The 18,450-nt window shown below is 36.2% G+C and overlaps 1 protein-coding gene across 1 annotated transcript in view; it reads left to right on the forward strand.

Moving 5' to 3' along the window:
* Positions 1–18,450, forward strand: part of RALGPS2 (Ral GEF with PH domain and SH3 binding motif 2) — a 160,919-nt gene that overhangs the window by 59,984 nt on the left and 82,485 nt on the right. The window contains exons 6-7 of the mRNA XM_044674893.1: positions 7,446–7,538; positions 9,028–9,154. Coding sequence (XP_044530828.1) covers positions 7,446–7,538; positions 9,028–9,154 — 220 coding nt within the window. The remainder of the gene's footprint in view (positions 1–7,445; positions 7,539–9,027; positions 9,155–18,450) is intronic.

Here is an 18,450-nt window from a genome sequence, read left to right on the forward strand (position 1 = left end):
GCTATGGTTAGCCATGGCTTCATTTCTCTCAAGGCTTCATTCTTGATTCTCTCTACTTTCTCTACTATGCTAAGACTCCTTAGCCCAGAAGTTTACTTTATCTCTGAACTTCGCACATTAGAAATTTATTCTGCCATAGTATCCACTTCTTATAGACTGGTTCTTCTCATTTGAGGAAAATACCCAAGTCAGCAATGTCTTCATTCTTCTCTGGGATTTAATATTGGCTTTTAAGACTTTTTTCTCAGTCAAACACATTTGGGTACTTTTCTCTTCAACCCTACCACCTTTTTTAGTTTTTTTTAAATTCCATCTTCCTCCATTAGAATGTAAGTATTTGTATTCCCAGTTCCTAACCTAATGCTTGACACCTAGTAAGCACCGAAAAATGCTTATAACAATTTGTCTTGAACTCATTTTTATTTTCATCATATTATTGTCAAGTATAAAGTTAATTATCAATTCTTTACATGTATTTCATCTCATACATTTTCATTCCAGTTTGTCTTTCTGTTGCCAAAGGAGGTTGGTCGCCTTGTCTACCAATTCCCTCTTCCACCTTCCCAGATTAAGGCCCATTTTAAGCTCCTCATCTCCAATGAAAGACTTATATTTCTTTCCTTTTTAGATATTCTTCAGTAGGATCCCTTTCCTCCATTGTTTTGAAAACTTCCACTTTGATTTTCTCCCTTTTAATACTTCACTTTCCTGTTCTCTTGTAGTTCTTGTAATCTTGCTGAAAGAGAACAGGAGTTAGTTTTCATTTGTTGTGTACCCATCTACTTGATTAAGTTATCTTCCCCATTCCCATCTATCTTCCACATTCTTTTCTTTTATGCTCCCTTCTAGTCTGCAATTTAGTCCCATAAAATATATTGATTTACTGGAAGGAGTGTTGTGGACTTTAGTCTGATATACCTGTTCTTCCACTGCCACATCCTGCTTATTAAATTTTACTTTCATCTTTATCCCTTTGTGTACTTTAAAAATATCTCTTCATGGAACCTCTTTTTTTAATCCAAATGTATTTCTCCATTTGTGTATATGTTAAAAATAATCTCTAGAAATGAGGTAATTCTTTTCATTGTTTACTCTTTCTTTGGCAGTTGTATTTATTTACCTTATGTTTCTATTGTTTGGGGTATTTGCAAATTGGATAATTTCCACATGTTTGGATGTTTGTGAATGTATGTAAAAATATTCCAAGTTCCTCTCTTTTATTGAACTTTTTTTTTCACTGATGATGAGGCTCAGATTTTCAGGGCATAAAATTTTGTGGTTAGAGTCAGTGTTCACTGTTTGTTGCAGCTGAGAGTAGAGAAGGACCACTAGTGAGGTGCATACAAAGAGTCTCTGCAGAGTGGCCCCCTGATGGTTTTTGGGGAAAGGAGTTCTGAATGAGCACACTAAGGATCAATATTCTCAAGTGTCAATTCATTCACTTTGTGGATTCAACTGTAATTTCTCCAACTTTGTGGCATTCCTTTTGGTTGGTTTGGGGTTTTTTTGTTTTGTTTTTTGCTTTTTCGAAGTTAGTAAGAAGAACTTAAGAAAATGTTTGATACTCTTGTCTTTTGTTGGTTATATGACTCCTAAGTCTCCAGATGTAGACCAAGTATATACCGTGGAAATTTGTGCTGAAAACAATGCATTTATCAAAAGTTAAGAAGTGGGGTGGGGAACAGCTGGGCGGCTCAGTGGATTGAGAGCCAGGCCTAGAGATGGGAGGTCCTAGGTTCAAATTTGGCCTCAGACATTTCCTAGCTTTGTGACCCTGGGCAAGTCTCTTAACTCCCATTGCCTAGCCCTTACCACTCTTCTGCCTTGGAGCCAATACACAGTATTGACTCCTAGACGGAAAGTAAGGGTTTTATTTTTTAAAAAAAAGTTTTGAAGGGATAGGTTTTATCTCTCAGATAAGAGACTTCATTAGGAGAATAGAGAAAATCATTGTCTCATAGACTATTGGAATATAGATTATCATGGATATAAGAACCCTTGCAACATAAATATCCAAGTTCAGAAATTATCCAGTCTAAAATCTTTGATCCACAAAATAAAGAATCAAAAACCTACAAAGTAACTTTTTTCATTTGCTTAATTGGAATTTGAACCCAGATCCCTGTTCCAGGCCCAGCATTATTACCCTATGACTGCTATGCCTACTGTCTCATCCTTATAAAATCTTGGGAGTTTCTGTTAAAAATATATATATAAGAAAAAAGCAGGCCTTTGGAAAATGATTTTCAAAGCAACCAACATTTTTTGCAGTCAATTCACCATAATAAATTGTAGAGATTATAAAAAAAAAACTGTTGCTCATTGTTATTTTAAAGAAAGTATTTATTTTGGTAAAGTATTCAATTTTAGACATTCTTTTCCAGTCCAGACTCTTACATATATGGAGGGGGGGGGAAGGGGGAGAGAGAGAGAGAGAGAGAGAGAGAGAACGAGAACGCGCGAGCGAGCGCACACAACAGAATGTATGCACACCATAGAGATTGCCCACTGTTACAGAGTAAGTGCTATGGAGAATTTAAATGGAAGATGAGGGAGGTCTTATAAATTATGGGCAGTCCTCTAAGTGATACTGTTTTTAATTGGCATTTTATTTATTTCCCAAATCTCAGAGAACTGCAGAGCCTGCTCCATGAGTTTCATATACACTTTAAAAGAGATTGGCCTAATCCATATGAAAAAAAAAGAAAAAAATGGCTGAATAATACCTGCTAGCCAGAGTGGCATACATTTGGATAATCAACCCATTGAATTCATCCATCAGCACAAATATTTAAGACTGTTAGTGTGGTTGGACAATGATCTGAGCCTAGAATTAGGAGGAAGCAAGCAGGATCCCTTTTATGATGAGACATATTCTAATGAGTCATTAAACTTTTTTTTTAAGTGATAAGCACTATGTTAGGTCCTGGGAATACAAATAAGAAGTAGTGTGTGTGTGTGTGTGTGTGTGTGTGTGTGTGTGTGTGTGTGTGTAAATAATAAAAGATATATCTTTTATTATAAAGATTTTACAATAGGAGAAACAACATATATAAACTAGTGCATTCATTGTAAAGGCAGATTAGATAGAAAGTAACCCCACAGGAGATGACAGTAGCAACTGGAGAACCTCTTCCTGAAAGAAGTGGCACTCGGCTATTTCTTAAAAGAAACTAGTTATGTGAATTCAAAACAAATTTGTTCCAATCTCAGCCTCACTCTTTGATTGGGCACACATGTGTACTGTGAAAGACATGCCAGAGACCTCATGGCTTCCTGGCATCCCAGAAGATGCTTGCCTTTTGTCCTACCTACCAGAAGACTGGCTTCTGACTCAGACTGAGATCAAGTCCGTCCAACCAGGGAGACCAGAAGGAGTGACATCACCAGGTTTATAAATTAGGGATTGAGGATAAGATCTCTTGGACTGTGGGAGTGAACAGAGACCCTGAACAGAGATGTGAGTTGAGCAGTGAACTAAAATTAGCTAGGCCCAGCCATGTGAATATGTGCCTGGTACTCTTTTTTAATATATATAATAAAAAATTATAAATTAATATACAGTCTCCAGAGAATTTTAATCCTAATCCAGCCATTCTTAGAGTTGGGGATTAGAAGAGAAAGCATTTTACACATAGGAAACAGCCAATGCAAAGGCATAGAAATAGGAGGTAGTGTGTAGTATGGCAGGATTTTGTTGATTTTGTAGGCCAAGGATGTCTTGGCTCTAGAGTGCTTGGAAAGGAGTGGAATAAAAGGAGACTGGAATGGTAAGGAGGCCAGGCAATAAAGAGCTTTAAAAATGCCAAATAAAAGACTTCATATTTGATCCTGGAAGTAAATAGATAGAATTTATTGAATAAAGAAGTAAACATAGTTAGACCTGTCTTTAGGAAAATCACTGGCAACTTTGTGGAGAATAGATGGAGGTAGGGAGAGACTTGGGGCAGGAGACTGAAACAGAAAAGTAGATTTTATTTAAACTGAGAGTACAGGAGAGCTGTTATGGAGTTTTTTGAATTTATTTATCACTTTTATGATTCTCAGATCTACTTTTCCAGCCCTAAACTCTCTGCTGACCTCTATTCTTGCATCTCCAAATGCCTTTCAGACATCTAGAACTGGATGTATAGAAGCACTTTCATCTTATCATATCCATACCTTAACTCATTGTCTTTTCCCCAAAACTTGCAAAAAAATCCTCCCCAAACTTCTGTAGCTCTTTAAACTGAGAAAAAGGGGCAGACATTACAAAATTAAATCTGACTGTGTGGACTGAGTGAAGTGATAACTAAAACTATCAATCTGGGTGACTGGTAAGATAATGGTATTATTGACACAGTAAAGATCCTGAAGTTTTCCTTCACACAAAAATCCATATTTTTTAGCCAGTTTTAGGCCTTTTCAAATCATGTGAAAAACAACCACAATCTCCAGATTACTGTAGGTGGGATATAATAAGGAATCATTTACAGAAAATGTATGAATATAAATGGATGTCATAGTTAACCAGTAAGGCATAATGTATGGACAACTCAAGTGATGCCTTGACATTTGTTGAAAGTAATAATTATTGATATTTACAGGGTGCTTTGGGGTTTTCAAAGTACATTTCACACATTCTCATTTGTTTCACTTATTAACTATGAAGAAAATGCTAAAGATTTTGTAGCCCTGACTTACAGATGAGAGAAGCAAGGCTCAGACATTTATCCAGGCATATGTAGCTAGTGAATATCTAAAGGGATATCTGAATCCAGGACTTTCTTATGCAAGTTCAGTAGTCTTTCACCATAGCAAGATGCTTCTCAATTAGAAAGATCTAGAATTAAGTCTCTAGCACCTTTGATAAATCTGTGACTTTATGGGAGGATATGGATAATAATCCCACAAATTGCAATTGATTCTATCAAAGTATTAATTTACCACCATCTTATAGATGAGCATTTATGCTTGATAATGTTTAAAACAGGGGAAGAGATTTTCTTAAAGCCTTCTTCAAAATACATATTTATAAAACTTCACATCTATTTCATTTTGTTCTATTTTATTTCTGTTCAATCATTCAGAAAATTATATTCCTTTAGAAGCATTATTGCACACACAGTGGCCACACCCCAGAAAACCCATCTAGGCAGATGAGCTAAACCAGAGTGAGAGTAACTGACAGGTCTCAAATACATCAATGACTTAGGGCAGGGGTCGGCAACCTTTTTGGCCATGAGAGCTATAAACACCACATTTTTTAAAATGTAATTTCGTGAGAGCCATACGGTGCTCACAATGCACGCTCCTGTAACAGTGCCTGAAAAAAAAATTGACTTTATGGCTCCTGCAGAAAGAGCCATACGTTGCCGACCCCTGGCTTAGGGGAATAACTACTCCAAGCATATGAAAACACCTCCCCTTTTTGGAATGGGTAGATGAAAACAGTTTGTTCCAAAAGCCATGAAGGCAATCAGAGCAGGTATGATGGAGTGCCTACAACATTGGAAATACCAAAGTGATCCACTGCATCCCAGACTATCAACAGTTAAATACTGACTTTTGTCTTGCCACTGGCCTTTGATAACTGGAAGAGAAATTAAGGCTGTGCAACTCTGCCTCACTTACATCCAATTCATGTGTAAGACAGAATCACTCTATAATGTCATTGGTCCTCTTCAGAAAGGAAGTATGAACCAACTACAAGAAGTTAAGGAAGAATTCAAATGCTAATGTGATTGTCTTACATGGCTCTGGGCTGGTCTCTCTTCTCCCTCTCCTTTGGCAATCACATCAGCTCCCATGGATTTAATTTTCACTTCTGTGCTGATGATTCTCTTGTTATCTGCCCTTAAAACTCTCTGCTGCCAACCTCCAGTCTTGCATCTCCAAATGCCTTTTAGACATCTCAAACTGGATGTCCTGAAGGCATCCTAATCTCAGCATGTCCAAATCCAAATTCATTCTTTTTCTCAAACCCTCCCTCTTCTTAATTTCCCTTTTACTATTGAGGGTACCACCATTCTTTCAGTCACCCAGTTTTACACCAGTTTTACAAACTAGATGACAGTTCTTGATTCCTCACTCTGTCACCCCACAAATCCAATATGTTGTCAAAGCCTGTCGATTCTACCTTTGTAATATCTCACATATGCTCCCTTTTCTTACCACCCCCTTAATGCTGGCCCTAATCACCTCAGAGCTATAGAATTGCATTAGTCTCTCCCTCTTGAAAGTTTCTTCCCATTCCAATCCATTCTCTGATCTGTTGTGAAATTGATCTTTCTAAAGTGCAGGTCTGACCATGTCACTCTTTTTCATTTACCTTATTATCTCCAGGATGAGTGTAAAATCCTCAACCTCTATTCAAAGCCCTTTGAAACCTTCTCCCATACACTCAACTCTAACTCTCTCTCAATCTCTCTCATCTAATTATACCTTCTCTTCTTCCCCAATGTACTCGTCAATCCAGGGACACTGGGTTCCTACCTATTCCTCCATCAAGATACTCTCTCTCAAACCTAGGCCCCATACTTGAAATGCTCTCCTTCTTCAACTCTACCACCCATTTTCCCTGGCTTCCTTCAAATCCCAGCCAAAATCCTACATTTTACAGGCGGCCTTTACTAATACTTCTTAATTCTCTATGAATTATTTCCAGCTTATCCCATGCAGGGCTTTTTTTGTACATTGTTGTCTCTCCCATTAGACTCCCATTAGAGTTCTCTGGGAGCAAAAACTATCTTTTGCCTTTCTTTTTATTATAGCACTTAGCATAACTTAGCATATCATAGGTACTTAATAAAGCCAGGCCCTCCTGCCTTCCAGGCCAACACTCCATCTTTCTATAGCCTCCTACCTCTCTACATTGAGAAAATATAATTTAAATCAGTAAACATTTGAGACTGCAGAATTTCTTTCTTTCTCTTCAGAGCTACAAGAAAACATTTCTTATGGTTTAACATTCACTTGCCTGTCTTTTGAGATCCTTTTCAATTCTCTGACTTCTATCTTTATTTTGGTATGGTACTAAGAATATTACATTACCAGGTAATTAAAGACTGTATCACCTGCTAAGAGTTTTTTAAATTTCTTTTTTATTGTGAACTTGTTATCAGTATTCTAGTTTACATTGAACAAAAATGAGGGTATTACATGAAACCATGAATTTGTTAGGCTTTTTAAAAAATATATTAAATTTAATATAAAGACAGAGTTGCCCTTTGGTTCCTTCAATTTTTAAAAATTTTGTGTGTATTTCTTTATTTAACTGATTATTGCTTATGGGTATGTTATATTTTACCAGATAGCCATTTTTCATTATGAAAATGGGAAGCTTTACAATTTTAAACTCCTGCAAAGCTAATAATACTTTTCTTAAAGGATCTTCTCATAAATGTAATTTTAAATGGTTTTATTGATGCCATTTATTTTTCAATTTTATCTTTTTTATTTTTCAGAAATTGTATGAATTAAATAACCTCCATGCACTTATGGCAGTGGTGTCTGGTTTACAAAGTGCCCCCATCTTCAGGCTAACTAAAACGTGGGCAGTGAGTATTTTTTAAAACTACTTCATTACTTCAATGATCTGTGATTTAATCAGCCTGCTTACTTCCTCTACTCATCAATTCTTGGCATAATGATAGTCTTTGAGAGTTTTTTTTACCCTAAGTTTTCATCACCCTGTGGCCAACCTAGTCATTAAACTCTGGTCTTTAGCTACATAGGCTCTTGGAAACAAACATATGAATGACTTCTATCTGAAACTATCTGAAATTCTTTTCTCTTGGCAGGACTTAACAGAGCTTGTGCTCTAAAAAACTTGGAGAACCAAGACCCTCCTTCACCTGCTGATCAGACCTTAGAGTACTAGTCTTACACTTGATGCCCCCTCCAAGTACTCTGTGATCTAACTTCATTAGTCTCCTTACTGTTCCTCACACTCAGCAGTCCAGCTGCTGCCTCCACACTTTTATATTGGCTCTTCCCCATGCCTAGAGTGCTTTCTCTCCTTACCTTTGTCTCTTAAAATCCCTGGCTTCATTCTAAACTCATTCAGATGCTACCTTCTGCGGGAAGGCTTTTTTGAAACCTTCAACTGCTAGAGCTTTCCCCTGGAAGGTTACGTGCCATCTACTCTGTATTTGTCTTTGGTCCATTAATTCACTTGTCAACCCCATTAGACTAAGTTTCATAAATGCTAAAAGCAGTAGTTGCTTCTCCTCTTCATTTTCTTTCACTTGTGCAAGATGTTACAGCATTACTTTTGGAATGATAGAGGAAAATTCAGAGGATCCAAAAAATTGCTTCTTTTATTTGAGAATATAACTGATTTATTTCAGTTGAAATAATTGATTTATTTCTCTCCTTTTAGTAGGAGCATTTAACTTCAATTCATAATGTAAAATTCTCTAGAACACCAATTCTCAAAGTATGATCCATTTTCAGGGGACCCTTGGAGTTTCCAAGGTCCTTTCAAGAGCTCCTCCAAGTCAAAACCACTTTTATAAAGTATTAAAATATTTTGATTTTTAATAGGTCTTTGCTAATGTTAAAAAGTATAAAGGAATCTTGAGAACCACAACTGTAGACTCTTTGTTTTAAACTTTGAGGTTTTGATTCAATGTGCCAATAATTCCTAGCCATCATTTACAAAAGTGAGATATCCCTGGACTTGCTATCCACTTGCAAAGATGAACATATTATAATGAAACAATTTGTCAAAAAAAAAAATTCAGGTTTATTTACATCTCAAAGGTTGACAATTATGTAATTGTTTTTCTTCGTTACCGATTTCTGAAAAATCTTATGAAAATTGAATCTTTAATCAGAGTACTCTGACATCTTAAAAGAATATGATAGGAAAACAATAAATTAAGCACAGTGTCATGGATGATAAATTATTTAATATAATAAGAGTTATATAAATATTTTGGAATTGAAATTTTTATGTATTCACTCTGGTTCATACTTAAGTGAAAGCTTCAGTAAATGTGAAATGCAGTATATAATTTATATGTACGGTTTTCTCTTTTTTAGTTATTGAGTCGAAAAGATAAAACTACTTTTGAAAAATTGGAATATGTAATGAGTAAAGAAGATAATTACAAAAGACTTAGAGACTATATTAGTAGTTTGAAGATGACACCTTGCATTCCATATTTAGGTAAGATGTACCATTTTATTCATATGCTTGTCCCTTAGTTATGATCTGACTTCTTCAGTATATTAAAATGCTAGAATCAAAAATAAGGAAACATTAAAAGAATTATTAGCTAAAAATTGTTCTCCAGTGAACATATATTCACTGTCCAAACATTTTCTATATGTTTGTGCATTTATGTTAATTTCTATCTTATTAAATAGGTTCTGAGATTTTGTATGGAGTATCCATTTTCGTGACAAAGCATAAACTCTTAGGATTTAAATAATCTTCTTCAAGAATCAAATTATCAGTTTTTGACTTTGTTTAAGCATACTTACCACTACAATAAGGCAGAATGCTGTGTCGTACTATCTTACTGACATTTTTTAAATTGCCTAATTATACTATATTGTATTGCTTAACATTTTTGTGGGCGTATATTTAGATTACCAACAGTTATTTCTCAATTTTTGGTTTTTGAGTTATATAGTTACTGCTGTTGCTATTGCTACTTAACAATAGGGATCTCTTAACCCTGGTTCAAAGAATACTATGGTTGTATGTAATCTGACTGAAACTTTAATATCTGCCTTTTTAGTGTTTATTGCTGTAATTATGAATTTCTAGTAATATATTTCCACCTGTTAAGTCAAAAAGTATATCCTCCTCCCCCCAGTAAATCTGAAGATATATAGGTTGTATACTCTCTATTAATGTAGCTATGAGTAAATTAGCAGTAGTTTTAGGCAGATGTGCTACTTCCAGGGATTGCTCTGCCATCTGGACTGTCCTCTTGACTTTTCCCCATGTCAGAGGTTTCACCACTTGCATCCTCCTGGTGGTCTCTCGCATCCTCACTACCTTGTTGTCCTCAAGTTTTATCTGCTGCATCTGTATGGTGATCTGGATTTCTTCTGCATGGCTTGAGGGATCTCGTAGGTAACCAAACATGTCCATTGTCTGTGGACATACAAGCAAAGCTTCAACCCCAGGTTAAAATTCCATCAGGCTCTTTCCATCCTGTTTTCCCTAGAAATCTCCAATAAACCAGAGGTTTTTGTTCAGAGTTTTCCTTTTCGCTATTTTCAAAATGTTTTTTAATAGGTATAACCACTAATCCTTCAGGAATATTAAAATGCTTAATTGTTAAAAGTATTAATTTTAAGAGTTTGTGAGGTTTAACAGGTTTGGATTATATAATATTCCCTTTATATGTGGTCTGATTGCTGTGTGAGTTTTCTTAGGATCATAACAGGTAGTACTATACTGAGATCAGTACTATACTGAGATAGGTTATGAAATAAAATCTTAACTTTCATGAGAAAATAATCTTAAGGTGTGAAAATATGTGTGTCTGTGGTAAATTGCAATCCGTATGGCGTGTTGGATATGTAACTTTCAGAGCCAGGAAGAACTGAGTTCAAATCCTGCCTTTGGCATATTATTACTTTGTGGCCCTTAGGTACAGTCCACCAGACAACTCTCTAAAACTCTTAAGTTGCAAAAGAGTTGCTAACTAGTAATGGTAGAAGAAATCACAAGTGTGGGGCAAAAAAATGAAATAGGCTAGATCGCTAAAGGGGAAAGGAAATGTCCCTAATAAGTCTATTATATTCTTACCTAAGTGAAGTGTGTATTCTGATATGAACACTGTCCTTTAGATTTACTGATGGTTTTATTCATTTTCTTAACTTCATTGAAGGGGCTTTAGATTAAATATGTTAATCTTTTGAAAATATTAAGTACTGTTTTTCCTATGAAAGTTAGAAAATGATATTGATATGCAAAAATTTGGTTTTGTCTAATCTACATTGAGATCGTATGTTGGGCAGCTAGATGGTGCAGTGGATGGAATGTCAGACCTGGAGTCAGGAAGACTCATTTTCCTGGTTCAAATGTGGCCTCAGACATTTATTGGCTATATGATCCCACACAAGTCACATAACCTTGTTTGACTCCATTCCTTATCTATAAATTGAACTGTAAAAGGAAATGACAAATCACTCCAGTATCTCTGTCAAAAAAACTCAAATGGAGTCACAAAGAGCCAGGTACTGTTGAAAACGACTGAACAACAAGAAAATCCATTATCTTATAGCCTACTGTTTAGCAGTGGTTATTCCCCACCACCCCAATTCAGTTCAGTTAGCATTTATTATACACCTATTACATGCTAGACATTGGAGATTTAAAGACAAAAATACAATATTCATTGACCCTAAGGAGATGACATTTCACTTTTCCTTTCAAAAAGGAATATTTGACCCATTAGCAAATAAGAGTACATCAACTATATAATTTTTTTATTTACCTGTTTTTTATAGCACCTTCATTTCCCATTATATAACAGACTCCACTCCCTGCTATTTAGCAGATCATCCTTTGTACCAAAAAATAAAAAGAAAAGAAAAAAATGAACTTCATATTTCACAGTATACCTCACCAACACGTCAGCTTAGTGAGTATGAACTACTCCAAATCCACAGTCTCTCATTTCTACAAAGAATCATGAGAACCATACTTCCTCATCTCTTCTACAAGGATAAGCTTGGTCACTAGAATTACAATGATTCATTTTCATTTTATTGGTTTTGTATATCGTTTTCCTATTTCTACTTACTAGTTACTGCTGTCCCATGGCATTGGCTCATCTAAGTTTTCCTGTGCTTCTCTAAATTCTTAATAATTCATTCTTACACTTAAGTAATATTTTAACCAGTCAATAGGAGTCTCCTGTTCTATTTCTTTTCTGCCAGAAAATGTGGTGCTTTGAATATTTTGAGGCATATGCCTAACAGGGATTTTTTTTGTCTAAGAGTATGGACATTTTTGTCTTTTTCTTAGCACAATTACATATCATTTTCTGAAATGATTAAATGAAGTTACAGCTCTACCAGCAGTATATTGGGGTGTGTGTGTGTGTGTGTGTGTGTGTTTTTGCAATTTTGCATTGTCTAGTACCATTTGCCAGTTTTCTTGATGTGAGACATAGCTGCAGCTATTTTATTTTAATTTCTCTTTCTATTAGTGTTTTTACAGTGCTGTTAACAGTTTATAATTCTTTTGAGAGCTACTTATTAATTTCCTAATATCATTTATCTATTGGAGAATGACCACATTATTAAACATAAACATTCTGGAAAGTAGCAAGATAAAAAATAAAGATTACAGAACTTCTAATTTAAGATGGCTGCAGAGTAGAAGCAGGGCACTTTACTCTCCTAACCAACCAATACAGCATACCTCCAAAGGACAAAGAAATCAAAACCAGATGAAAGAAGGGACCCCACAATAGGGCGCAATATTGAAGTTACATGGGATTTGGGCATTTCCACACTATAAGGGGGGGAAATAGCTCCCATCAAAATGCTAGCTGATCAACCCTTCCCCACCCCACCCACAGCACCAGAGTCAGAGGCTGTGCACCAGTTAGAACGAGTGGGGGTGCACAATCTAGCTTCTTAGCAGTTAACTGGGACCACCAGGAGCTTGCCCCTGAGAGCAACAAGACTTGAGACCCCAGGAGGCTAGATAGCGCAGACCTTGAGTGAGGGAGTGGAACTGAGAGAGGTAGCAGACAGTGGAAGCAGCTCAGTTCTCTGAGAATCAGGGGAGAACCCCAGGCAGAGGAGCAAGTATGGGCCAATTTCCGGGCTCTGGGTAGCTAACTAGGATCACCAGGGGCTTGAACCTAAGAACAGCTAGACTAGAGACTGACCCCAGGAGGCTGGGGAGCACAGACCTGGGGCACAGGAGTGAAGCTGAGAGGGGCCACGGACAGCAGAGGCCTAGCAGACAGTGGAAGCCAAGAGACTTGCAGAGTAGCCTCAGGAAAAAATTGCTCTTTACCTCTATACACAGAGAGTCTTCCTGCCCCACTCAGACTTCTGGCTAAGAATGAAAAACCAGTATAATGGTGACAAGCAAGGCCCAAGAAGTAACCACCAAAAAGACCAAGAAAAAAGTTCTAATCCTTGATAACTTTTGCACAGAAAAAATTCAGAAAGCAGAGGAGGACAAACAATAAAGACATCCAAACCTTCCCCCCAAAAATGAAAATTGTTCACAAGCCCTTTAAGAGTTCAAATCTGAGATCATGAAAAAGATGGAAGAGATCTGACAATAAAAATGGAAATAGTTCAAAAAGAAAATAACAGTTTAAAAGACAGAATTTCTCAATTGGAATTGAGGTTCAGAAATCAAATGAAATGATAAGCAAATTGAAGACCAGAAATGACCAGCTAGAAGCCATGAAAAGCCAGATAGACCAGATTGAAAAGGAAAACCAAAAGATTACAGCTGAAAACTAGTCTTTAAAGGCGAGAATTGGTCAAGTAGAAGCCAGTGATCTCACAAGACAGCAAGAATTAATAAAGCAAAGTCAAAAGACTGACAAAATAGAAGGAACCATGAAATATCTCAATGAGAAGATGACAGATAAAGAAAACAGGTCTAGAAGAGACAACTTGAGAATTATTGGTCTTCCAGAAAAATCAAAGACAAATAGAAATCTAGATATCATACTATAAGAAATTATCCAAGAAAACTGTCCCGATATACTTGAACAAGAGAGCAAAATAGCCATTGAAAGAGCCCATAGAACACCCTCTACACTAAATCCTCAAGAGGACAACCCCCAAGAACGTAATAACCAAATTCAAAAGCTTCCATGTTAAGGAGAAAATATTACAAAAAGCCAGAAATAGACAATTCAGATATCAAGGTGCACCAATCAGGATTATACAGGATCTGGCAGCCTCCACACTACAAGACTGCAAAGCTTGGAACATGATATTTAGAAAGTCAAGAGAATTGGGTCTACAACCAAGGATCACATACCCATCAAAACTGACTATACTTCCAGGGGAAAGTATGGACATTCCACAAATATAAGATTTCCAAGTATTTGCACAGAAAAGACTAGTACTAAATGGAAGTTTAATATCCAGCCACAAAAACAAGAGAAACATGAAAAGGTAAATAAGAAAGAGGGGAAAGGAAGAAAATTCTTATCTTTAAATTTCCTTCTTCAAGGGCTTCAATAAGATAAAATTATTTGTATTCCTGCATGGAGAAATATTATGTGTAATTCTAAAAAATAGTACTCACTATTATAGTAATTAGAAGAACTAGTCATTAGCAGAGGTTGGAGTACTAAATGGTCTAAGATGATGTTGGGGGAGGGGGGGGAGAGCAGGAATAGAAGATGGCACCAAGAGAAACTTGGAGGAATAGGAAAAATAGGATAATCTGTACCACACAAAGAGGGAATGGGAAAGGGAGGGGATGAATACTATTATAAGAAGGAGAGGAAGAGAGCATTAATAGGCAATACTTGAACCTTACTCTCAGCGGAATTAATCCTGAGAGGGAAGAGTAGCTAGATCCATTGGGATATCAAATTCTATCTAACCCTACAGATAAAGTCAGAAGGGAAAAACCAAGGGAGGCAGTGGGGTGGGGAGTTCATAAAGGGAGGGGAAGAGAGGATGGAGGGAATTCATTTGGCCTTAGAAAATAATGAGTTGAATAAAAATGTATGGGGGTAGAAAGGGAAGTAAACCAAGGGAGGGGTCAGGGGAGACTGATTTAAAACAAACCAGTGGTTTAAAAGGAAATAGTATAAGAAGAAGGGGTAGAACTAGGAGAGGATACCAAAATGTTGGGGAATACACAGCTTATAATTATAACTCTGAATGTGAATAGGATGAACTCGCCCATAAAACAGAAACAAATAGTAGAGTGGATTAGAAAACAAAATCCTATCATATGTTGTCTACAAAAAACACACATGAGGCAGGTGGACATACACAGGATTAAGGTCAATGGCTGGAACAAAATATTTTGGGCTTCAACTGAGAAAAAGAAGGCAGGAGTGGCAATCATGATTTCTGACAAAGCTAAAGTAAAAATAGATCTGATTAAAAGAGATAGGGAAGGTAATTACATCCTGATAAAAGGAAGTATAAACAATGAGGAAATAACAGTACTCAACATGTATGCACCAAATGGTATAACATCCAAATTTCTAAAGGAGAAACTGGCTGAACTCAAGGAGGAAATAGATAGTAAAACTATACTAGTGAGAGATCTAAATATTCCTCTATCAGATCTAGATAAATCTAAACCAAAAAATAAATGAGATAAGAGAGGTGAATGAAATCCTAGAAAAATTAGAGTTAATAGATATGTGGAGAAAAATAGGAACAAAAAAGAATACACCTTTTCAGCTGCACATGGTACATTCACAAAGATTGACCATGTATTAGGGCATAGAAACATGGCAAACAAATGCAAAAGAGCAGAAATAATAAAGGTAACCTTTTCAGATTATAATGCAATAAAAATAATAATCAGTAAGGGCACATGGACAGGCAAATCAAAAACTAATTGGAAATTAAATAATATGGTTCTCCAAAATTGGTTAGTTAAAAGAACAAATCCTAGAAACAATTTCATTGAAGATAACAATAATGATGAGACATCCTACCAAAATCTGTGGGATGCAGCTAAAGCAGTACTTGGGGAGGGGGAGGAATTTATATCCTTGAGTGCATATATTAACAAATTAGGGAGGGCAAAGATCAATGAACTGGGCATGCAACTCAAAAAACTAGAAAGGGAACAAGTTAAAAATCCCCAGTTAAAAACTAAATTAGAGATTATAAAAATCAAAGGAGTGAAAAAGAAATTGAAGGTATTAAGATAGGCAAGGAGGAGACCAAGCTATCACTCTTTGCAGATGATATGATGGTCTACTTAGAAAATCCTAGAGAATCAACTAAAAAGCTAGCAGAAATAATCAACAACATTAGCAAAGTTGCAGGAGACAAAATAAAATGTACATAAATCATCAGCATTTATATATATTTCCAATACATCGCAACAGGAAGAATTAGAAAGAGAAATTCCATTTAAAATCACCCTAGACGATATAAAATACATAGGAATCTGTCTGCCAAGATAAATGCAGGAATTATACAAACACAACTACAAAACCCTTTCCACACAATTAAAGCTAGGTGTAAACAATTGGAAAAACATTGAGTGCCAATGGATAGGACAAGCTAACATAATAAAAATGACCATCCTACCCAAATTAATTTACTTAGTGCTATACCTATCAAACCACCAAAAACTTTTTTACTGAATTAGAAAAAAACTATAACAAAGTTTATTTGGAAGAACAAAAGACCAAGAATATCAAGGGAAATAATGAAAAAAAAAATATGAAGGAAGGTGGCCTAGCAGTACCAGATCTTAAACTGTACTATAAAGCAGTAGTCATCAAAACAATATGGTAGGGGGCAGCTGGGTAGCTCAGTGGAGTGAGAGTCAGGCCTAGAGACAGGAGGTCCTAGGTTCAAACCCGGCCTCAGCCACTTCCCAACTGTGTGACCCTGGGCAAGTCACTTGACCCCCATTGCCCACCCTTACCAATCTTCCACCTATGAGACAATACACCGAAGTACAAGGGTTTAAAAAAAAAACACAATATGGTACTGGTGAAGAGACAGAAGGGAGGATCAGTAGAATAGACTAGTCTAGGGGGCAAGCGATCTCAGTAAGATAGTCTACGATAAACCCAAAGAACCCAGCTTTTGGGACAAAAACCCACTATTTGACAAAAATTGCTGGGAAAATTGGAAAACAGTTTGGGAGAGATTGAGTCTAGATCAACATCTCACACCCTATACCAAGATAAACTCACAATGGGTGAATGACTTGAATATAAAGAAGGAAACTATAGGTAAATTGGGTGAGCACAGACTAGTATACTTGTCAGATCTCTGGGAAAGGAATGATTTTAAAAACAAGCAAGAGTTAGAAAAAATTACAAAATGTAAAATAAATAATTTTGACTATATTAAACTAAAAGGTTTCCGTACAGACAAAACCAATGCTACCAAAATTAGAAGGGAAGCAACAAATTGGGGAAAAAAATCTTTAAAACAAAAAACTCAGACAAAGGTCTAATTAATCAAATATATAAGGAGCTAAATCAATTTTACAAAAATCCAAGCCATCCCCCAATCGATAAATGGGCAAGGGACATGAATAGGAAATTTTCAGATAAAGAAATCAAAACTATCAATAAGTACATGAGAAATGTTCTAAATCTCTAATAATTAGAGAAATGCAAATCAAAACAACTCTGAGGTATCACCTCACACCTAGCAGATTGGCTAAAATGAGAGAAGGGGAGAGTAATGAATGTTTGAGGGGATGTGGCAAAATTGGGACATTAATGCATTGCTGGTTGAGTTGTGAACTGATCCAACCATTCTGGATGGCAATTTGGAACTATGCCCAAGGGCTTTAAAAGACTATCTGCCTTTTGATCCAGCCATAGCTTGGTTTATACCCCAAAGAGATAATAGGGAAAAAGACTTGTACAAAAATATTTATAGCCACACTTTTTGTGGTGGCAAAAAATTAGAAAATGAGAGAATGTCCTTCGATTGGGGAATGGCTGAACAAATTGTGATATCTGTTGGTGATGGAATGCTATGGTGCTCAAAGGAATAATAAACTGGAGGAATTCCATGTGAACTAGAATGACCTCCAGGAATTGATGCAGAGTGAAAGGAGCAGATCCAGGAGAACATTGTACACAGAGATGGATACACTATGGTACAATCGAACATAATAGACTTCTCTACTAGCAGCAATGCAAGAATCCGGAGCAAGGCTGAGGGACTTATGAGAAAGAAAACTAGCCACATTGAGAGGAAGTACTGTGGGAAGGAGAAACACAAAAGAAAAACAACTGCTTGAACACATGGGCTGATGGGGATATTATTGGGGATGTAGACACTAAATGATATCTCTAGTCCAACTATCAATAATATGGAATTAGGTCTTAATCAATGATGTATGTAAAACCTAATGGAACTGCACATTGGCCAAGGGGGTTTTGGGGGGGATGGAGGCCTTGGGGGAGAGGGTTTTTTATTATTATTTTATTTAAAAAATAAAAAAAAATAAAGATTCCAAATAAACCCACAAAAATCAACAACATTTCTATATAGTAATCACAAAATTTCAGAGAGAATAATGGAGTTACAACATCCCTTGAAGAATAAAGGGAGATTGCTGTTCAGATACTTGTTGAGCTAGCTAAATTCTAAGATTCCAAATCTGAAAACGTCATTGAAATAACTGAACACTAATTGTAGGCTTTCCAGATTGGAAAATAAAGACAGACAGTAGGCTGTTAAATATGTGCAAAGCACCAGAATACAAACAGAAAAGCAAAACAACCCTTGCCTTCTAATAAGGAAGATAACACATCTGTCAACCAGATAGGAAGCCCC

Source organism: Gracilinanus agilis, chromosome 4 (genome assembly GCF_016433145.1).
Source record: "Gracilinanus agilis isolate LMUSP501 chromosome 4, AgileGrace, whole genome shotgun sequence".
Classification (NCBI taxonomy): Eukaryota; Metazoa; Chordata; class Mammalia; order Didelphimorphia; family Didelphidae; genus Gracilinanus; species Gracilinanus agilis.